Raw genomic sequence first — 22,425 nt, forward strand, 5'->3', positions numbered from 1 at the left:
AAGCCAAGCTGGAGTTGAAAAGCTCTTGCATTTTTTTCAGGCAACAAGTGATAATTAAAAGACCCCCCCCCTTAACTCTATGGAAGGGCTGTAGCTCAGTGATACAGCATCTGGTTTGCATCTGGTTAGAAGAACCAGGTCTAATCACGAGGTCTGGTTGGAGAACAACTCTGTCTGAAACCCCAGAGAGTCACTGCCAGTCAAGATAGCAAGATAGTGCAGTCATCTGACTTGGTATAAGTCAACTTCCTATGTTCCTGTGTTGTGGTTGCAGGTTGTCTCCATGTCTAGCAAGTTCAGATAGAGCCTCAATACTTCATCCCACGACATACTTCTCAAAGCCAATCAGTTGTATACGCAGGAGCCATATTTGCTGCACGCCAGCATACTGTATCTGCACTAATAATAATAATAATAATAATAATAATAATAATAATAATAATCTGGCTGAGTTTCCCCAGCCACTCTGGGTGGCTCCCAATCAAGTGTTAAAAACAGTATAGCATTAAATAAAGTGTTCTTCTAAGAATAACAATTGGTGGGGATCACAAGTGTGAAGAGTGCTGTTGCACTCAGGTTTTGCTTGTGAGCTTCCCATTGGCATCCGCGTGGTCATTGTGACAACACTTTGCTTGACTAGATGGGCCTTTGACCCAATCCAGTGGGGGCGGCTCTTCCTGTATTCTTCAGAAAATACCCAAATAGTACTGCCGCACAAAATGTGAATCTCAGATCTCAGTGCAACCCTGCCCTACAACCATGTTGGCTTTATTCAATGAAGATCTTTGTACCCACATATAGCTTTGGATGGGGGAAAGGAATGGAAGAAATTTGAGGTTATCCTTTGAGGGTTCGTTTCCTTATGGCTATAGCCTGGTTAACACGTAATGCTAAACCACAGTTTAGCCTTTTAAGCATAAGCTCATGTGTTTACCCTTCCCCTTGTCCTGCATGCCTGCAAGGAGCCTGAAAGCTTTGTCTTCAGTTTTCAACTAAGCATAGTTACTGGTTATTTGACAACTGTGGTTAGGGTTAACTATGGTTTAGGAAAAGTAGCCAGAATCATTAACCACAATTTGAGGTCTGTTGGTTTCCCTAAACTAGGCACATCCTTGGATTTAGAGGTCACCCCCAGCTGTTACCATGATTTCTCCCCTGATGCTACACTTCCTGCTTCCTCCAGGGCTAGGAGAGCTGGCCAGGTCTGTTGGTGATTTAAAAATGGAGCTTGAAGGGAGTGAGAAAGCAATTGCACTCTGTAGTCACATACTATAGTTCCCTTTCCACTTATTGTCAGGAGTTCAGCCTATTCTCGAGTAGGACCCTGGCAGAGACATATGCCCGACTGGCATGTTCTCTCCCTCCTGGTCGATTGTTCGGGAGCTTCATAAGCTTTCTTCAGCCCGAACATCGCAGCGACCTATGCCAACCAACACCGGCACACTTAGGGATCCGCAGAGTTTGCACATTTCGCGTAACAGACCTCAGCAACTCAGCATTTTGGCTAATCTACTTTATTTACATATAAACACACACAGAGCACTGCAACATGGCTCCCTCTCTCTTTGGCATCAGACAGCAAAAAGAAAAAGAACAAAGGACAATAGTCCCACTTCATGGAACACAGTAACACAAACATCCTGTTTCCATCACTTCCCACTCTGTGGAGTCAAAACATATACCGTCATGTGATGGACAAAAATCCCATGACTGCAATCATAGATCAGGAATTCTAACATCCTCCCCCAATTCATGCTCTGTGTTGCAGTCATCAGTGTAACTGCAACAACCATACAGATGTCATAGACACATTATACCCCGTATCACCTGTTCCACCCTTGGAACTGCATGCAACTGGATTAGCCTTGGGGGCCTGCCTGATGCCTCTGTCTCCCTGGCAGTATCCCAACACTTATTTGTAGCTCCATTATCAAAACAGCAGCTGACCATTCAAGTTATCTCTTGTCAAGTTATCAATACAGTGGTACCTCGGGTTACATACGCTTCAGGTTACATACACTTCAGGTTACAGACTCCGCTAACCCAGAAATAGTACCTTGGGTTAAGAACTTTGCTTCAGGATGAGAACAGAAATTGTGCTCCGGAGGCACAGCGGTAGCAGGAGGCCCCATTAGCTAAAGTGGTGTTTCAGATTAAGAACAGTTTCAGGTTAAGAACGGACCTCCGGAACGAATTAAGTACTTAACCCGAGGTACCACTGTAAAAGTGTCACTTGGATTTTAAAGTGCATTTCCCTTCTTGGTGTTTTAAAAGCAGCAATGATTTCACTTGGGAGGTTGGCAGCAAGGTTGGACACCCAACCTTGGCTCAACCCAGAAGAAGAAATGAGAGCGGGGAAACTTTGGTCACCTCTCTCTGAGTGTGGAAGCTCCAGAGGTCGCAGAATTTGGTCTCCAAATCCATTCCTAGCAGCGCCACTGTGCTAAATCACAACTAACATTAACCACAGCTTTGTGTGAGGTTTTTATGTAGTGAGCAACCATGGTTAATGGACTATAGAAGCGAAAGGGAGAAGAGGGAAGTGCAGGAATCTACATTGCAGCTTGTCCTCTTAATGCTCAACTTCGGTCGAGCATTACATGCAAACACAGTCATTGTCATTTATTGTTTTCCTTAGGGTAATACTGCTTGCGTGGTCAGAAATCTAAAATCTGAGTTGTGAGCATTTCATAAATACTTCATTAAATGAAAAACTAAATTGATAATGAAGCATCTGAGCCTCTGGCATACAGGTACTTTTTTGAGATACAAAGCAAAGCGACGTTCATTATTCATTAGTAGTGTTTGTTTTCTTACCTTGATGTGGGCTCTGCATTGCATGAGAAAAGTTCAGCTCATTGTTGTCTTCTGGTAATCTGTGTAATAAACAAATATAATTAGGCCAGGTCAGTTTCAGGGAGATTTATCACTTGCCTTGCAGTGAAGTTTTATCCTTTAAGGTACTAGGAAGACGTAAATCTTGATGCAGCATTTGGGACTTCAGTCTTCCTCAAGGTTAAGGCAAATCTGACAGCTTTGGTTTCTCTCATTTTTGCATTTCCCCAGTCTTTAATTTGGTTCTCCACATTTCTGCATCAGATTGCCTTGAAATAAAAAAGTCCTCATGAAAATTCTGCAGCATTTTAGTGTGTATTATTTTGCATGCAGTTTTGTCTACTATACACATTTTTGCGAGTAAGCTCTCTAACCATAATTCATTTTTTTATGCTATTTTCACTAGGATATGCAGTTCAGTGCACATTTTCCCCTAATATATGTCTTTTTATACAATTATCTGGCTGGAGAACTGCATTGCAAGATTTGGAAGGGGGCACATTCTGAAGAATAACTGCATCTTGGTTTGTGTATTGTTTCAGGAAGTGCAAATTATGTAGGATTGCCTTAAAATAGGTACCAAACCAAAACTCTCCCCCATTCCTAGTCTCTGCTAGTAGTCCTAGCCCCAGTGGCGTAGCGTGGGGGGTGCAGGGGGGGCCGGCCGCACCGGGCGCAACATCTGGAGGTTAGGGTTAGGGGGCGCAAATCCACAGGTTAGGGGGCGCAAATTACTTGCCTTGCCCCGGGTGCTGACAATCCACGCTACGCCACTGCCTAGTCCAACCAGTAGAGGCTGGACACAATTTGAAGGGGGGAAGTGGAAGGTGAGAGGAATATAGGAAGCTGCCTTATACTGCGTCAGACCATCTATCTCAGTTTTATTTACATTGACTGGAGCAGCTCATAGGGTACCAGGCAGGAGTCTTTACAAGCCCTACCTGGCGATGTATCGGGGATTGAATTTGGGGCCTTCAGCAGGTACACCACTGAGCTATGATGCTTCTCCCCTTGATACCCCAACAATTTCTCTCTCAGCCACAGCAAGCATGAACCTCATATCCTTAGTAGAGTCAAGCAGTACACACCTTTCCTCTGCTGATTTTTATTTATTTTTTTTAATTAAATTTGTGTATCACAACATAAAAAAATCACAGTGGTACCTCAGGTTAAGTACTTAATTCGTTCCGGAGGTCCGTACTTAACCTGAAACTGTTCTTAACCTGAAGCACCACTTTAGCTAATGGGCCTCCAGCTGCCGCTGCATCGCCGGAGTCCGATTTCTGTTCTCATGTTGAAGCAAAGTTCTTAACCTGAAGCACTATTTCTGGGTTAGCAGAGTCTGTAACCTGAAGTGTATGTAACCTGAAGCGTATGTAACCCGAGGTACCACTGTATATAAAATGACAAAATACAAGCAAGAACAAATAAAAGCAAGAACAAAATAAAAGCAAGAACAAAACCCACAAACCAGTAAACCTCCCCTCCCCCGCAAAAAATAAAAAGTACATTTAAAGGGGTAGAAGATGTTAATCAGCCCAGACACTGAGGTCCAGCTCTAAGGGCCTTCTGGCAGTTCCCTCACTGTCAGAAGTGAGGTTACAGGGAAGCAGGCAGAGGGCCTTCTCGGTAGTGGCGCCCGCCCTGTGGAATGACCTCCCATCGGATGTCAAGGAAATAAGTAACTATACAACCTTTAGAAGACATCTGAAGGCAGCACTGTAGAGGCTGGTTTTTAATGTTTTATTATGCCTTTGTTTATGCTGGAAGCTGACCAGAGTGGCTGGGGCAACCGAGTCAGAGGAACAGGGTAAAAATAATAAAATTATTATTATTATTATTAAAGGCCTGGTTGAAGAGCAACGTTTCCATCTGGCGCCTAAAGTTGTATAATGAAGGTGCCAGCTTGCCCCTTCATCCTTCTAAATCATGCCTGCCTTTGCCACTTTTCAAGGTATTAGGTGGATACCCAATTCGTATTCTCTCATCTCCCACCAGATGCCTAGTCCAACCCTTAGGCTGCTTAAATCCTGTTGAAGTCCGTCGGATTTAAACAGCTTGGCTGTGCAGAAGCTTACAGCTTTTGTTTAGAGTAAAAGGAAGGAGAGGAGAAAACAAGCTTAGCTGTCCTACTTGCAACCCTGAAGTCATATCTGTAGAGTCACAATAATACAGTGATTACTATATTGATCAAGAACCTGAGATATTTTTATTTAATGAAAAACTAAGCCTGCAGTCACAGGAATTGGCTGTTCAGTTCGAAACCTGTGAAATTCAGCTCTGCCTCCTTCTACATTTATTTACACCCACTTTCTTGACCTGCCCTGTCTCTTGTACTTATTATCTTTTCCCTTGGCAGGAACTGGATATAAAGGCTTTCAGGAAAGGAAGTTCAGAGTATTGTTCATTGTGCTCAGCCTGCCCTGAAGGTGTTTGTGAATTTTGATGAATCTGATGAGGACTCAGCTATACAGCTGCAAATAAAACATTTTGAATGTGTTGTATAGTGCAGTACACAATTGTGCCATTAGATGGCAAAAGTGAGCTATGCCAAATTCAATATATCTTTCGAAACGTTTTTTTAAAAAAGCATTTTCACAGCGTTTTTTTTATATGTGTGTAGATTTAACCTCAAAGCAGCTAAAACAGAGATTTTAAGTGTGTGGTTGCATGTGTCTGTATAAAACAGGAAAGCTGTAGATTAAGGCTAGATATTACAGTTACAAGGCTCTTGATTGATCGCAAAAGCAAGATGCTCAGAATGTGATGGGATGCCCTCATACTGCAAAGTTGCCTTGCTGCTCATCTGCTTCATTGGTGACCATTTGTGGATAAGGAAGTGTAACAGTACAAGGGTGTTAAACCTTGAGTATCACTAGGTGTTACAGAAAAGGAAGGGAGTGGGTTTCTGTTTTCAGCAGCAGCCCCCAGCACACATCTGCCATAACTTCTTGCTCCAGTCTAATGCCTGCTTCAGAATTCTTGCTAGTTTTGAAATCAGTCCGGAATTCCCTTTGCATGTTTGGTACACCCTTTTTCTGAAGTGGCTCCTATTGCTGGGCGATATAACAGCGCATTGTTTGAAATAGGTTTGAAGTTCAGATCACAACAACGGTTTCAGAATTTCTGAGCTGGCAATATATTAGCGTTTTACTCCTGGACAGTGCTTTTTCCCCCCTAAAAAAATGTTTAGGGGTACTCTGATTTTCCTACACATATTGAAAGACTGTCCCTCAATGATGCCAAACTGAGATTCACAAAATGTTTGAGGGTATGCGTACTCCTGTCCCCCCCCCCAGAAAAAAGCATTTATTTAACAACATAAAAGCATATTATATATATATATATATATATATATATGCAGGTTTTGGTGTCCTCGGGTGTCTTCCCGTGTAAAAGTTGGGGTGTCTAGGCGACGTTTCGACGAGGTCTCACTCGTCATCTTCAGGCTGGTGCTTTCGGCTTCTTGTTACTGGAACAGAGCAGGATCTCAGTGTTTGAGTTCCTATAAATACTGTATTTATAGGAACTCAAACACTGAGATCCTGCTCTGTTCCAGTAACAAGAAGCCGAAAGCACCAGCCTGAAGATGACGAGTGAGACCTCGTCGAAACGTCGCCTAGACACCCCAACTTTTACACGGGAAGACACCCGAGGACACCAAAACCTGCATTCCTGTACCCGTGAAAATCTACGAAAGCAAATATATATATATATATATATATATATATATATATAAAACACTTTTTCTAGAAAAAAGCCCTCTAAGCATTTTACATAACATAAGAGAAAAAAATCATAAGAAATTGCTGATACAATCAACAGATTTTAAGAAGCTAAAAGATATAAGAAAAGCATCACAATATAAAACGATTTTTTTAAAAACAACAACCAACAAATATAATTTTTTAAACATGTGTCTGGGGAGGCTTGCCTAAACATAAAAGCTTTTAACAGGTGTCGAACACAGTACAGTAAAGTCAGTTCCAGAAAATAGGTGCTGCCACACCAAAAGATTGATTTGTCGCAACTGCAGAAATGAACATTATATGGAACTTGTTATAGTGCCAGTTCTGCAGATGGAAGCATATACTGAACATGGAAGATAAAACTTTGTGGTTTTTCAGAAATAAAATAATACGAGAGATTTTTTAAAATAATAATAATAGAACTTAAATACAGTGGTACCTCGGGTTACAGACGTTTCAGGTTATAGACTCTTCAGGTTACAGACTCCGCTAACCCAGAAATAGTACCTCGGGTTAAGAACTTTTCTTCAGGATGAGAACAGAAATCATGCGGCGGCGGCATGGCAGCAGTGGGAGGCCCCATTAGCTAAAGTGGTACCTCAGGTTAAGAACAGTTTCAGGTTAAGAACAGACCTCCAGAACGAATTAAGTTCTTAACCCGAGGTACCACTGTACTTAAAATAAAGGTTTTTTTTTCAACAAACAAACAAACACGGTTGGGTTAAAATTAAACCTGAATTATACAAGCACTTTATTTCCTTGAACTAAACCCACCTCCCTTAGACAAAAGCTGAATGGGGGTGGGGGGGGCAGGGTTGCGCAAAGAATCATGGGCAATACATTCCTGGAAGCAAGCATTGGAAATATGGCAGATGAGGTCATATACAGTGGTACCTCGGGATGCGAACAGGATCCATTCCGGAGCCCCGTTCGCATCCTGAACATAACATAAGACGTGACAGTGCGTCTGCGCATGTGTGGGTTGCGTTTTGCCACTTAGGCGGATGCGTGTGACATCATTTTTACCATGTGCGCATGCGCGAGTGATGAAACCTGGAAGTAACTCACTCCATTACTTCCGGGTCGCCGCGGAGCGCAACTCGAACGCGCTCAACCTGAAGCATATTTATCGTGAGGTATGACTGTACTATATTGCTGGTGGAACTTGACATGTCAGGGACATGTCATCACGTGCACATCTCTAGTTCCTGGTTCCAGGACATGCCCTCCTTAATTATCACTAGGAGGAGGATTCTACCCATGCCAGTGAGCTTGTGCCCTTTTATTTTTATAGCTACCTGAGCTGTTCAGTTTGCTTAGTTCTCGGAATATGTATCTTGACCCTTTATTTGCTTTTCAACCTATGAAAGGAAATGATTCTACCCAGTAACTACTAGCTCTTCATTCTGGCACTGTCAGGGGCTGGACAGAGGAGGAATGGTGGGAACATCCCCCTCTTCCTGCAGCTTCCTGAGAAGAGGAGGACAGTATAGATTTAGAACAGCGGTTTGCAGAAGGTCATAGTTCAGAAGCTGCAGACGGGAGAAGTTGGCGAATATTGGGAGAGGAACAGCAGGAAGAAGAAGGATCAGGAAAGGGACAGCTGACAGACTCAGTGTCTTTGGAAAGCATGCCAGACACCCTCCCCTCCAGGTCCTGGCAAACATTGAGAGCAGTAGAACAGAAAGCTCAGAGGCAGAAAGCACAGATCAGCCAGTGCAGGGGTGATGTAGAATAGGAGTGACTCGGAGTGGGGGTGGGACTTTACTTGGAGCAACGCCATTATCTAAGAGAGACCCTGCATTCCTTCGTGTCTCTCTGTGAATATTGAATAAACTACTTGGTAAGAACTCTTCTTGTTTATCTGCTTCTTGGCATCTCACCGTGGAAGGGATAAGATTCCCTGATAGGCAAACAAAATCAGCAAAGATCTTAGATGTTCAATAAGTGATACACCATTTTCTAAAAGGAGTAAAGATGCAACATTTATATAAGGTTAGTACCAACTAAGTTCTGCCAGAGTAGAACCTTTGAAATCAAATTACCCCAGTTTCTTTGGCTCTGACCACACTGAATTTATTTGTTGGTTACTACCATCTTGGTCATTTCAACCACCACTAAAAAGGAAATCTATACATACTGTACAAGCTATACAAAATATACATAGAGACACCATTACAAGGCAGTATAACCCAATTAGTGCATATGTATATTAGAAAAAAACAAGCTGAGACAAATAAGTTTCTCAAATTCATTGCTGATCAAATATTTACAGTCCACCATATTACCCTTAATGTACCTTTTCGGTTTTTGAGCAGTAGTCGCAAATCTTGCAATGTTGTGTGCCACAAAATTATCAAAGCCAGACAAAAAATACATGATATTCAATTGGTCGTCCACTTCAAAGTTTGTAATGCTCATCATTTTGCTGGGTCTGCTCTAAGTAGAATTATTATTGGGTACGACCCAAAAATTATACAAAGTGTACACTCCTAGGTAGTATAAATGCTCTCTTTAGGTGTGAAATTCTAAACACATTTTAGTGGTTAGATTAACCAAGAAGTTAGCAACATTGGTTCCTTCCTTCCTTTCCATTCATATATCATGTTTTCCTCCCAGTTGCCCAAGGCAACACACCTTGATCTCTTTGCTCCTTCTCTTTGTTTTACCCACCAACTATTTGAGAAATAGTTACCATTGTCAGCCAATGACTCTCATGCCTAGCCCAGAACTCAAACCACTCCATAATGAAACCCAGCCAACTATTCTGGCCTTTTCTTTTCTTTTCTTTTCTGCTGCTTTAAATAGCCTTGATTTGTACTGACCTGCTGCACTATGAACCTGTAATATAAAAGTTTCAAATGCATTTTTCTAGTTATGATTTCCACAAGCCGTTTTCTCAGCAAGATTCGTTTACCTTTCATCTTCCAGTATGTGTAACGGTGAAGATGATTATTCCTGACCTCTAGTGGAGTTTAGCACAAATTACCATGTTATTACATAATTAAGACAACCAATTGTTTTGTCTAACTTTACAAAAAAGATTTAACATGTCTAGGGTGAAAGAATGAATTTATTTATTACCATGCCATGGGCTGGGAGATGATCATTTATTGTGCATTTATCAACATGAGAGGCTGCTATAATAAAATATTCCCTCCTCTCTGATATTTGCTAAATCGGACCGTTTGACCCAATTATGTAAAATTTGGTTTTTTGTGCTTTGTTTTTTCTTATTTAAGAATTTTGAATTTTATTTAGTGTGGTTTTTAAAAAATAAAACCCCCCATGAATGTATGTTTGTATGTTTGAGCATATAATTTTCCAAGCAATTTCAGCAACGTGCTTAGCATGTTCCTCCCTTTGTTTCCTCCCTTTACTTCTGGCCAACAGGACTGGCCCATAACATTTTGTTGCCCGAGGTGAAAGAGTGTGAACAGTTAGAAAAAGATAATGGCTGCCTAGCAACTCCAGAGCAGCATATTGTGGATTTCTCTGAGCAGATGACTTCTGTAAGTCCACTGAAGGATTCTCCTTGGTTCTTGGTACAATCATCTACTCTAGGCTGTACCTGTCATGCTAGGCATATTAAGGTAAAGGTAAGGTAAGGGACGCGAGTGGCGCTGTGGGTTAAACCACAGAGCCTAGGACTTGCCGATCAGAAGGTCAGAGGTTCGAAGCCCCGCTCCCGTTGCTTGGTCCCTGCTCCTGGCAACCTTGCAGTTCGAAAGCATGTCAAAGTGCACGTAGATAAATAGGTACCGCTCCGGCAGGAAGGTAAATGGCGTTTCTGTGCGCTGCTCTGGTTCGCCAGAAGTGGCATAGTCATGCTGGCCACATGACCCGGAAGCTGTACACCTGCTCCCTCAGCCAATAAAGTGAGATGAGTGCCGCAACCCCAAAGTCGGTCATGACTGGACCTAATGGTCAGGGGTCCATTTACCTTTACCTTTTAAGGTAAGGTAGGACATGGGTGGCGCTGTAGTCTAAACCACTGAGCCTCTTGGGCTTGTTGATCGGAAGGTTGGTGGTTCGAATCCCCACGATGGGGTGAGCTCCCGTTGTTTGGTCCCAGCTCCTGCCAACCTAGCAGTTCGAAAGCACATCAGTACAAGTAGATAAATAGATACCAATGCAGTGGAAAGGTAAATGGTGTTTCTGTGTGCTCTGGTCCCCATCACGGTGTTCCGTTGCACCAGAAGCGGTTTAGTCATGCTGGCCACATGACCTGGAAAGCTGTCTGTGGACAAATGCCAGCTCCCTGAAGGCGAGATGAGCGCTGCAACCCCATAGCCACCTTTGACTGTACTTAACTGTCTAGGGGTCCTTTACTCTAGGCATATTGAATGGAGCTTGTTCCCAGTAAGGATGTTTACTTTATACCAACTGAATTTAGTGAGGGTTACTTCCAAGTAGACTTGTATAAAAGTGTGCTATTGTGGAGAAGTAAAATTAAGGATACACAGCTGGAACTTTTGCATTATCATCATGGTGTTGTTAGTATGTTTGTTTGGTATATGTGCCATTGTACATACCTGCAGACTAAGGCTGGGTAAGCCCTAAGGCACATTCAAAGCACATCCCTCAAGGCACATCCCTCAAAGAATTCTGGGTGTTGTAGTTTGTTAAGAGGTACAGTGGTACCTCAGTTTAAGAACAGCCTGGTTTAAGAACAATTTGGTTTACAAACTCTGCAAAACCAGAAATAGTGTCTTGGTTTGAGAACATTACCTTGGTCTAAGAATGGAATCTGAAAGGTGGAAGGGCACTGGCAGTGGGAGGCCTGATTAGGGAAAGCGCGCCTCGTTTTAAGAACAGTTTTGGTTTAAGAACGGATTTCCGGAATGGATTAGTTTGTAAACTGAGGTACCACTGTACTTGGAATTACATACCCTCCAACATTTCTCTGATGAAAATAGGGACGTCTCATTCTGTAATGATAATTTCGCTATTCATACCTCACACATCTTACTAGGTTGCCCCGGCCACTCTGGGCAGCTTCCAACATATATAAAAACATAATGAAATGTTAAATGTTAAAAATAACTTCCCTATACAGGATTGCCTTCAGATGGCTCGGGAGTCAAATAACTCCATAACCTCCAACATTTCTCCAATGAAAACAGGGATCTTAAGAAAAAGCAGGACATTCCAGGATCAAATCAGAAACCAGGACAGCTTCTCTAAATCAGGGACACCCCTGGAAAATAGGGACACTTGGAGGGTCTGGAATTGTATCTATATGAAGGGTATACTACAGTATCCAGGGAAACTTTGAGGGAAATAATGTGCTTTGAATGTGCTTTAAAGGTATATTGCATGCACAGTTTGCTTCTGTGTGTTCAGAGACTAGCCTCTTCTGGAGTAGAAAGGACTGGGGGGGGGGGGGGCGGGAATTAGACCAAATGCGCTAGGGGAAATGTCCCTGGTTCTATTCTGCAATCCTGGCTCTGTTGCCAGAGGAGGTGTTCATGTCTATCCATAGAATCGACTCATAAACTTAAGCACATTTAATTAAATACACGGGATCACAGGCTGCATTAACTTTGGGTCGAAATCTGAGAAGCAGAGTGCCCTTGTACAGTGGTGGGGAGCAACAGAGACAAGATCAGAGCTTTCCCAAGAAGTGAGATTTATTGGGAGAGAAGAACAAAGTGGTCGTATAATAATTGACTGTGAAGGCTGTTCCACAGAAGGGAAGGAGGGGTGCGGATGCGAAGTGATATGGCTGTCAGCCACGGAGGCTGTAATGTACAGTGGATTGCTTCAGGGAGGGGAAAGGAGGAGGTGTAGTGGGAGCAGGAAAGCTGGAGAGAGAGAGAGAGAGAGAGAGAGAGAGAGAGAGAGAGACTTCCTTATGCTTTGTCTGTGCAAGGATCAGTAGCATTAGGGTAAACTGAAAAATAAAGTAAAAAGGAGAGACTTCCTTCAATCTCAGCTAGTCTTCATGGCACACACTCTACTGTTAGCAGCAGTGAGGGAAAAGAAAATGCAAAGCTAGGCATCCCAGAGTCAGACAGATTGATTTTTTTGTAGCAAGACTTCTCCTGGGATCACCTAGAGTTCAGGGATCCAGAGGTTCAAAAGCAGGAACTCTTCCAGGAATTCTAGAGGCCATACAAATAGAGTGTTTGCAAGCACGGCGCTAACTACTAAATTGGGAAACGATTGTAAGACTGTGGAAAAGAGAATTCCTGCAAAGCAAAAACAGTCAATTTCACATAATTATTTCATCTCTAAAGAACGTTGCATCATTTCCGTGCACTGTAATTTAAGATGGATGTGGACAAACAAGAGTGTGTCTAGAAGAGAGGGCCTAAACGGGGGAAGGGCCTGGAGACCAAGGGTTTGTTCACACCAGAGTATGTTGTGGATTCAAAGTTTGCTTGCGTTCTCATTAAATGAGCATCATCAGCATGACCCCCACTGCGGAGAGCTGCAATTTCACACATTTTCTCCACTGAATTTGGATTTTTCCAATTGGGGGATAATTTGATAAGGGGAGAAATAAATGACCCCAAACTGCTGCACTGTGGTCAGTGGATGATTTGCATCAGGTTCCCCCCCTCCCATGAATGGATCAATCCTTCCCTTGTCCTTTCCATGTCCCACACTCAATTACAATCCCGAGTTGCGAGTGTTGCTTTGATTTTTTAAAAATTAAATTTTTTTTAAAGCGTTCACTGAGATTGACAAACAAAGAGGGGTGGGGGAAGGAGAAAAGCATTAAGAATAAATAAAAAATGCCCTTGCAGGTACAAGAAGTGGGAAAGAGAAAGGGGAGGAAAATAAGTGGCAATCTTTCATGTGAGCGACTCCAAATTCCACCAAGCAGCAGTGCTGGTGAAGAGTTAAAACTGGGGAGAATCCCAAGGGGCTGAATGAGAGGCTTAGACTTTGGTCCTCAGACTGAAAGTTCCCTGCCCCTGAAATAGTTAAAAACAAAACAAAAGTAGATTCCCTCCTGATGTGTCTTGCTTTTTATTTGAATGTCTCAAAATGACAAAACGACAGGCAGTGATTTCCCCCACATTTCAAAAAACCAACAACATAACTTTAAACAAAGTTTAGGCAATCCTTGCTGAGTTTATGAAGCCTCTATTTACCAGGGAGCTTGAATTTGAATTCCATTACTAAAAGCGTTGTGTAGTTTTTCCTGAACATTCTGTAAATGTTTTCTCTTGACAGATACACAAGCTCTCATTTCTATTTCTCTCTCTGCCAGCACACAAAACCTCTGTAGCACTGCGCAATCAGAATCAAGTTCAAGAAAGACCAAGATTAAAAATGGCAACAGTACTGGAGGGCAAGATTTAACAAGAATATGGTACTGCAGGAGTTAGTACAGTCTGTGAAATGAATACAGTATCAGTTTTGACTGAATGCGGTCACAGATTTATTTGCTTGTAGGTTGCCTTTTACATTAAACCCCTCCCAACGTGATTTCCTATATATAAATCCATGGTGTAAAACTAATAACCAATTTAAAACAAGAAGAGGAACCCACAATACCTTTCAGGGGAATCCATTGCATAATCCTGCAAAGTTTTAGTTCCCCTTCCCAGTTCTCCATATTTTTAATTGCTGCCAATCAATGAATCAATCAGTCATAGATATGTTCAGTCTATGGCTGGCTATTGATTTGTTTATATACTGCTAACAGATGTATCTTAAGCAATGTACAGTAAAATCAACACACAAGAGACAAAAGAGGTTGAAGAACAACTACTTTGTGATTGCGTCTCACACACATTTCACTTGTGTGATTTCAACTATACACAGTTGCATAACTATTGTTCTTCAGTATCTTTGCAATTCTCCTTGGCATCCTTTCTAGTTTGTCAGTGTCTGTCTTGGATTGCAGTAACTAAAAGGAGTAGTGTTTAAAGATGCCAACCTGTTTTGTTAAATTCCTGCAGAGTTTTTTTTTTTTTAATAAGATGTGTCTGTTCTATAAAGACAATTAAGAATAATGGAACATTTTGATACTGTTCACTGGCATCACCAATAGGTATGAGACTGATATTATTATTATTATTATTATTATTATTATTATTATTATTATTAATAGTAGTAGTAGTAGTAGTATTTAGATATGGTTGGAGGCCTTGATCTTACAGGATTTATAAGTTTGGAAAATGCACCTTTTAGGGTATTCTCAATATGATGTGTAAAGGTTGAGTATATTTTGTGTGAAAGTGAAAAGCCAGTTTAATTTAGAATAAAATTTTTGTTGTGGTGGTGGTGATTATCCCATTGTGTGTGCTATTGAGGCTCACAAGGAAAGTAGACATTATGAGGTGAAGTCAAGTAAAAAAAGATAATGCCCAGTTGAGATAAGCAAGGTTGAGTCACAGTAGGCCATGTCAGGTTCATCAGGTAAGGTGTAGTTTAGCCTTTCTCAGACTTGGGTTCCTGTGTTATTGGACTACAACTCCCATCATTCCTCACCAGCATAGCCAGTTGTAAGGGATTATGGGAGTTGTAGTTTAATAACTTATGGGGACTCAAGGTTGAGTAAGGCTGGTGTAGAAAGTCAAAGCAGGCCAGGTTGGCAAAGTATGGTCAAAATTTCGCTTAACAAAAAACAGGACCTTGGATAGCTCCAAGTGAGCCCTGCTAGCTGAAGTTCCCTTCCACTAAAATAGCTATGGGAATGAAATGAAATAGCTCATCCAGGAATGAAACAGAACCGAAATGTCTGTCAACCAGAGCCTTCTGACAAGACCTGTAACATGGTTGGCTTGGCTACCCCTAGAGCAGCAGGCTGGTTAGTTAAAAGGCCCTTGCCTGATTTTGCAGAAAGCTATTCCCAGCCCTGCCCAACTCAAGGCCCTTCCTGGAGACCATCTGCTTCAGATCCAACCCCAAATCAATTCAGGGGCGGGGCTAATGCTTAACTAAGATGCTAATTAAATGTATGGTTAGAAGAAATGCGCCTCCCTCACCCCCGACCAAGGGTGCTTCTTCGCAAATTCCTTCTCCACAAGAAAGGTGCTTGTTAAGAAAGTATGCCCAGCAGGATGGAATTCCAACACTCCTTCCCCAAATATCTCCCTTCCAGGCCTCCTCACAGTCCATTCCCAAGGCCCCATTGCCATAGCAAACCTACAGGCCTACCTCCATATGTGATGCAGCCACCACAGCAGGGCCAGGCTGTATTTGGGCTCTACCAGCCATAGCTCTCCACTTACTTCTTCCTGATTGGGATGCATTTTCACCAAGTTTTCCTGCAGCCCAATCATAGGCCTGGATGGTTGCCATGGGAACAGGGCCTTGGAAGAGGCCACAAGGAGGCCTGGAGTGGGGATTATATAGGGCACTCCTTCAAAAATGCCTTCCCTGTGCTGAGAGTCAATTCCACACTTTATGTGGCAAGTGTTTTGTCCCCCCTGCTGGTTCAGCATAATGTGTGAACAGCGGCACATAAATACAGTAACTCAGAGCAGGGCTTTAGATGTGGCTGCCTCTGTTCTGTGGGACAGCATCCCTGCTGACATACAAAAGGCACTCACTATTTGTACTTCCCAGAAATCATTGAAGACATCTTTATTTTGACGAGTTTTTTCAGCTACGTTTAAAAATCTCTGCTTATTCATTTTGTATTGTTCTTAACACTATCTTTACTATTGCATCTAAAAACCATTTTTAGCTTTTCATGGTATGTTTGTAAATCACCTTGACACATAGTAATCACTGAATAATAAATTATATAATAAGAATAGTACATTTGAAAACATTTGGCAGGAAGCCATAGGCTTCCAGGGATATGCACCAGGTTTTTTTAAGGACAAACATCTGTGCTTTTGAGTTTGCTGCAGGAGAAACCATTGAATCTTGGCTAGTAGGATGGCCACATAAGGTTTGGGTCTGTGTTAAATGCAGACCCCCAAAAGCAGCTGAGTGTTTATTGGTATTTGAAGACAGATGCTGTGAGAAAGACAAGAGAAACTGAATTCTTTCTCGGTTCATCAGTATTATATGCTAATATAGCAACTTATCTTACTACAGAAGAGAGAATTCACTGCAATTTGGGGAACAGAAATAAAAGAAGAACTGCAAAAACAACATTGATTCCCGACTGCAGGGAGAAAGAAGGAAAAGTGGTGTTAGAGATACAGCCTTTTTAAATCATTGTTTATTCTCTATGTTAGGCAGAATTGTTTTGTTAGCTTGCCATTCATAAAGGAGCACATTCACAAGCAGATGATGAGCTTCAGCATTTTCCTCTCAAGAAAAAAAATGTAATGTTTGCTACTATTTTTTCTTTTTTTGCTTATGAAAATGTAAATTAAGCAAAATGACTGAAGTGTCATATTCTGCAAAAGACTGGAAGTTTAGCCTTCACAAAGGATCCCAGTGTGTATCATGGACAGAAACATGTGTGCACATATACAGACAGAGAGCCTTGCAAAAACTAGCCGGACAATGAAAGTAAATAGTCTACATGCAGGGACTGGAGCTACTCCTTGTAGCCAGCAGTTGCCATGAGGAATGGTTCCAACCATATTATCTATTTCTTCTTAAACTGCCACCAAGAATATCTGTCAACAGCATGGGGGAAAACTTGGTGCGTGGTGTGGGCTTCGACTTGATGAGATGCTTACAAATTTAGTCAGCATATAAATTCAATTTCAGGTAGTGCATCATGGACCTTGATTTCCAGTTCTAGTTTAGCCTTGACTATGACCCATTGAGAAGGGAGAAAAACTTTAGTTTTTAAAAAAGAGAACTGGAAGTACAGTGAGGGGAAAAAGTATTTGATCCCCTGCTAAATTTGCCCGTTTGCCCTCTGACGAAGAAATGACCAGTCCATAATTTTATCGGTAGGTTGGCAGTTATTTTGTGTTTCTTCCGTTTGCGAATTATTGCACCAACTGTTGTCACCTTCTCACCAAGCTGCTTGGCAATAGTCTTGTAGCCCAGTCCAGCCTTGTGCAGGTCTACAATCTTGTCCCTGACATCCTTGGACAGCTCTTTGGTTTTGGTCATGGTGGCTACTTTGGAATATGCTGGTTTGATTGCTTCTGTTGACAGGTGTCTTTTGTACAGGTACTGTAACGAGCTGGGATTACAGGTAAGACCTCTCCCATACAGCAGGTGCTTCTAATCTCATCTAGTTGCATACAGTGAAGATACCAGGTAGCCTGACATCTGGCTGGTTGATAGGGGATCAAATACTTATTTCGCTCATTATAATGCACATCAATCTCTGATTTTTGTCTTCTGGGTTTCTGGGGTTTTTCCTGTTGTTATTCTGTCTCTTACAGCTACAATAAACCTACCATTCAAATTATGGACTGGTCATTTCTTCATCAGAGGGCAAGCGGGCAAATTTAGCAGGGGATCAAATACTCCCCCCACCCTAACTGTAGTATGATGAAAGTCATTGATTCCCTTGGTGTATATCAGCCTATCCTAATCTGGTGCTCCCCAAATGTTTTAGACAGCAACTTCCACCATCCCTTTTTGTTGGCAGTGCTTGGTGGGAGTTGTAGTCCAAAAACATATGGAGATTACAGTGATGGGGAAGGATGATGCACACCAGGAGAAACAAGCATGGCGCCCTTTAGATGTTTTGGGCTACAACTTCCATCAGCTTCAACCAGCATTACCAAGGATGATAGGAGTTGTAGTCCATAAGATCAGGAGCACAGCATGTTTGCTACCCCTGGTGCACATCCACCTTTCCTTTGTCCCACTGCCATCTCTGGTCAAATAGGTTTTGCAGGCATTTCAGAAACTCCCCCAAAACTGCAGAACCCTGTTTTCCAGGAGTGGCTATCATACTGCCTTCAAGATGCCTTAGAAAGCATCTCTAGCCATTATCAGTAAAGCTCCCGATCAGTGTAGATTACTTTCTTCATAGGATTAATCTTCAGGATGAATTGGGTGATTGCCTCTTAGATGTAACCAACACTGATAACAGGTTTCAGACATTGTTGCTGAATGGTTCTTGCATCCCGTGACTAGAAGCAGTGGAGAGCCATCAGGAATTCAGAGTGTAGCATTTTGTTGTTTGCGTTTCATTCCTGAGTCTGTTGAACACATTTTACTGGGCAGCGAAGAAAGATGTTAAGTCACAGTTTAATGCAGAGTTATGTGCAATCAGTCCATTGATTTTACTTAAAAGTGCGCCAGTGTTGGATGGCAGCCATAGACTGCAGCAAGATTACTTGCTAGTCTGCAGCTTGCTGGAAATGTTAAGAGCAAAGATGTTTCTTGATTAACCATATAGACATTTCAGCTTATGTCCTCTCCACACAATGAGGTTGATTAGCATTAATTGCCCTTAGTGAACATGAAGAGGCAAGAGGCAGAAGTGCATTAGTTCTCCAATAACACTGAGAGTGGTGGGCGCAATTTTTCTTGCTGCTGTCAGGGCCCATTGTTAGCTTATTCAGCCCAGAACACTGGATGAGTGCATGGTGCTGTTTCAACTGTGTGCACAAAGGAGAGGGGTGGGGGCAGGCAAAACAACACTAAGCACTTGTTTCTGCTGGGCTTTCCACTCTTCCTCCCCCATGACCATCTACCACCAACTGCCCTGTGGGAAGGTACAGGGAAGTGAGGGAAGCAGAGATGGATTCCCTACTCATGTTCAAGCTGGACTCCCCTTTCTGACAACAGCATTTTACCAACAATTGCTCTGCAAGAGCAGGTAAATACATCAATCTCCGCCTGCTGGTTGGTTCCTTCTCCTACCATCTATCTATCATCTCTCTCTCTAATCATCTATCATCTATCTATCTATCATCTATATATATCTATCTATCATCTATCATCTGTCTATCACCTCTCTATCTATCTAATCATCTATCTATCTATCTATCTATCTATCTATCTATCTATCATCTATCTATCTATCTATCTATCTATCTATCTATCATCTATCTATCTCTATCTAGCTATAGCTATCTATCACCCATCTATCATCATCTATCATCTATATCTATCTGTCTATCTATCTATCTATCTATCTATCACCCATCTATCATCATCTATCATCTATATCTATCTGTCTGTCTATATCATCTATCTATCTATCTATCTATCTATCTATCTATCTATCTATCTATCATCTATCTATCATCTATCTATCATCTATCATCATCATCTCTCTCTCTCTCTCTCTCTCTCTCTCTTATCACCAACGGCCTGGTGGAAGTTAGTAGATAACAAAGGAAGCGGGTTAAGACAACATCCACCTGGTCCTAATGCAGCTAGACTGCCATTGTCCCCACCATACACAGGGTCATTTACCACTAATTGCCTGGTGGGAAGGAGCCAGAAAGAAAGAAAGGGAGGAAGGTGAGGACAACATCAGACATGTATTCTTGCTGGTTCGGTTTTGTTTCAGGTGTATTACTTTTAGTGTATCCATTTGATAAATGGTTTCAGGTGCTTTGAGCACTTCTGTCTAAGTTGCAGGGGTATATAAACAATTAAATGAATCAAGGCTTAAATTTGTATGTTCTACATTGGATTGTTTAAAATCATTATGTTCTATTCCCCACCAACCAACAAAGTAAAAATTGCCTTTTTAAAAATCTGAGCAACGCTTTCCCCACTTAAGAATGAAAACTCACCCTGCTTTCATCTCCTCCCCGATCTTTTCACCCTCAGATGTATATCACCAACACGATAAAGGCCAGAGGAACAAGACTGGCAAAACCAGTCCTTTGCTTGAGTTTAATGTGCATGGCATTTCTTACTGGTATCAACAGAGTAGCAGAATATCGAAATCATTGGTCAGACGTGATAGCAGGATTTCTAGTTGGCATTTCTATAGCAGCGTTTCTGGTAAGTACGGCTGCACGTGACTCTTTCTATGACTATGAGTTTGACCATGAATGGGTTCCTCACATGCTTTATTCATCAGAATGCAGGCGGCATGCTTGAATAACAATCATTCATAAATATAAACAAATGCACAGTTAATGCTAATCCTGAGCTCAATATGTGCTCCAGCATGGAACACGTTCATATGCGAGATCACTGATTTCACTAGTTTAAATTGTTACATGCGTTCATCCCTTTGCCTGCAGTGAAAGTGTCTCCTCCACTGAGCTGTGTGCATCTGCAACTACTGGATCCCATGTTTAAAATAATATGTTAGCTTTTTTAAAAGGTTATTATCTAAACCTCACCATTCAGTTCCAAATGAGTCCACTGTATTGGAAGACTTCAGCACAAATTGGGGCTGAGGCCAATGTGAGTTCATGTTTGTCAGCAACGTCACTAAATTATTGTCAGTGCAATGTGTTAACTGGCTTTCCTTTTTTTTAAAAAAAAGTTCAAAATACTATGCAGTCATTTAGAAAATGGCATTTTTGTTACAGCCTTCGGACAATGTGGATCCACATTGCACAAGTTGAGTACAGAAAGTCACCATGTGCTGGAAGATATGCCATGTTATTTACAATAGTGGGCGATGCAGGCAGAACTGCATTGCTAACCTGGTTTCCCAAAACAGTATGTCACTGCTGGCTGTTAAGAGGGAGGCGAGAGGTAGTGGGAAGCTTGATGTGGTTCAGGTGCAATAGTGGGGGTGTTGGATTGGCTTCGCTGCTGTGAAGATTGGCTTCGCTGCTGTCACCTTGTCTCTCCCTCTCGATAACTGGCAGTGATGTGCAGTGTTGGGAAACCAGGTCAGCAATACCACACCAGCCACTACTGTTTATTTTATCTATGAGCTCTTGATGGTTAGACTATTCTGTTCAAAGAGTGCATGTTGATGGATAAGTGCATATTGAGAAGTGCATTAAGTTGATGTATAAGTGCATGTTGACGTTTGTTGAAAAAACACTCCAGAGGCATCTAAAAATGTCTATTTACAAGCAATTGTTGATAGGCATCTAAAAATGTCTATTTACAAGCAATTGTTCGTAAATTCGAAGAACGACAATGTACACTGGCATCTTCTTGATAATTATCCTAAGCATATACTAGCTGTGTTTTTACAGTGTTGTGCTTGTGCTGTAATCTCATTCATTATGGAAGAGTGATTTAATAATTAGCATTTCTACCGGAGGACATTGTACAGTTGATGTGGGTGTTCAGGATCCAATCTATTAAACTCTCTCGTAATATCTGATTTCTTCCTTCTCTTTCTAGGTTGTGTGTGTGGTAAATAATTTTAGAGGTAGACAACCAGAACATGAACATTCTCACATGGACAATCTGGCTCAAATGCCTATGATCAGCCTCCCTCGAGTAGAGAGTCCTTTAGAAAAGGTAATGGATGCTCTTCTTGAATTTGACATGTCACTTCCTTTCTAAATTCTGCTGACACAAAAGGAGAACTTTCTGATTCATAGCCACAAGCTACTATTCACCGAATGCTAGGACAACTGCAGACTTGGGATAGCAAGGGAAATCTTGTATATAATGCCAAGCCGGTATTTAGTGCAGGGGTGGAGAACCTAGGGAACATGGGCTGAATGTGGCACTCCAGCCCTTTCTGTCTAGCCCTTGGGAGTCTTCCATGGCCACACACCCTTCCCAGGCCACACCCACTCTCTCCAAACCACACCCTCACTTTGATAATACCTGTTGCTCATCTTAATGGGAGATGGAGAAGTGTGTGTGTAGAAACCTCAGACTTCTGCATGGTTGGAAAATAACCTAGTGTACAAAGTAAGAGTCACACCCATTGGCTTTCCCACTTTTGTCTCCAGTTCCTGCCCACCAGCTGGTTGCCCTTGAGGGAATGTGGACCTTGGATTGAAAAATGTTACCCATCTCCCCAGGTTTTGTGCTCTGTGCATGAGTGGCATCAAGTCTTGGGTTTCCACACTTTTCTCTCCTCCTTTGGCAAACCCTGAGGGGGAAATCAGAA

At 42.0% G+C, this 22,425-nt stretch overlaps 1 protein-coding gene and 1 long non-coding RNA gene across 2 annotated transcripts in view; one reads left to right on the plus strand and one right to left on the minus strand.

Annotated features, from left to right (window-relative positions):
* LOC310679621 overlaps window positions 1-16,147 on the minus strand; it is a 28,140-nt gene extending 11,993 nt beyond the window's left edge. Inside the window, exons 1-2 of the long non-coding RNA XR_014512411.1 lie at window positions 15,705-16,147; window positions 2,818-2,876 (exon numbers count right to left, since the gene is read on the minus strand). This is a non-coding gene — a long non-coding RNA (uncharacterized lncRNA). The remainder of the gene's footprint in view (window positions 1-2,817; window positions 2,877-15,704) is intronic.
* PLPPR5 (phospholipid phosphatase related 5) overlaps window positions 1-22,425 on the plus strand; it is a 95,708-nt gene that overhangs the window by 47,435 nt on the left and 25,848 nt on the right. Inside the window, exons 4-5 of the mRNA XM_083445058.1 lie at window positions 20,211-20,387; window positions 21,702-21,821. Coding sequence (XP_083301184.1) covers window positions 20,211-20,387; window positions 21,702-21,821 — 297 coding nt within the window. The remainder of the gene's footprint in view (window positions 1-20,210; window positions 20,388-21,701; window positions 21,822-22,425) is intronic.

Source organism: Podarcis tiliguerta (assembly GCF_965153285.1).
Source record: "Podarcis tiliguerta genome assembly, chromosome: 6".
In the NCBI taxonomy this organism is placed as follows: domain Eukaryota; kingdom Metazoa; phylum Chordata; class Lepidosauria; order Squamata; family Lacertidae; genus Podarcis; species Podarcis tiliguerta.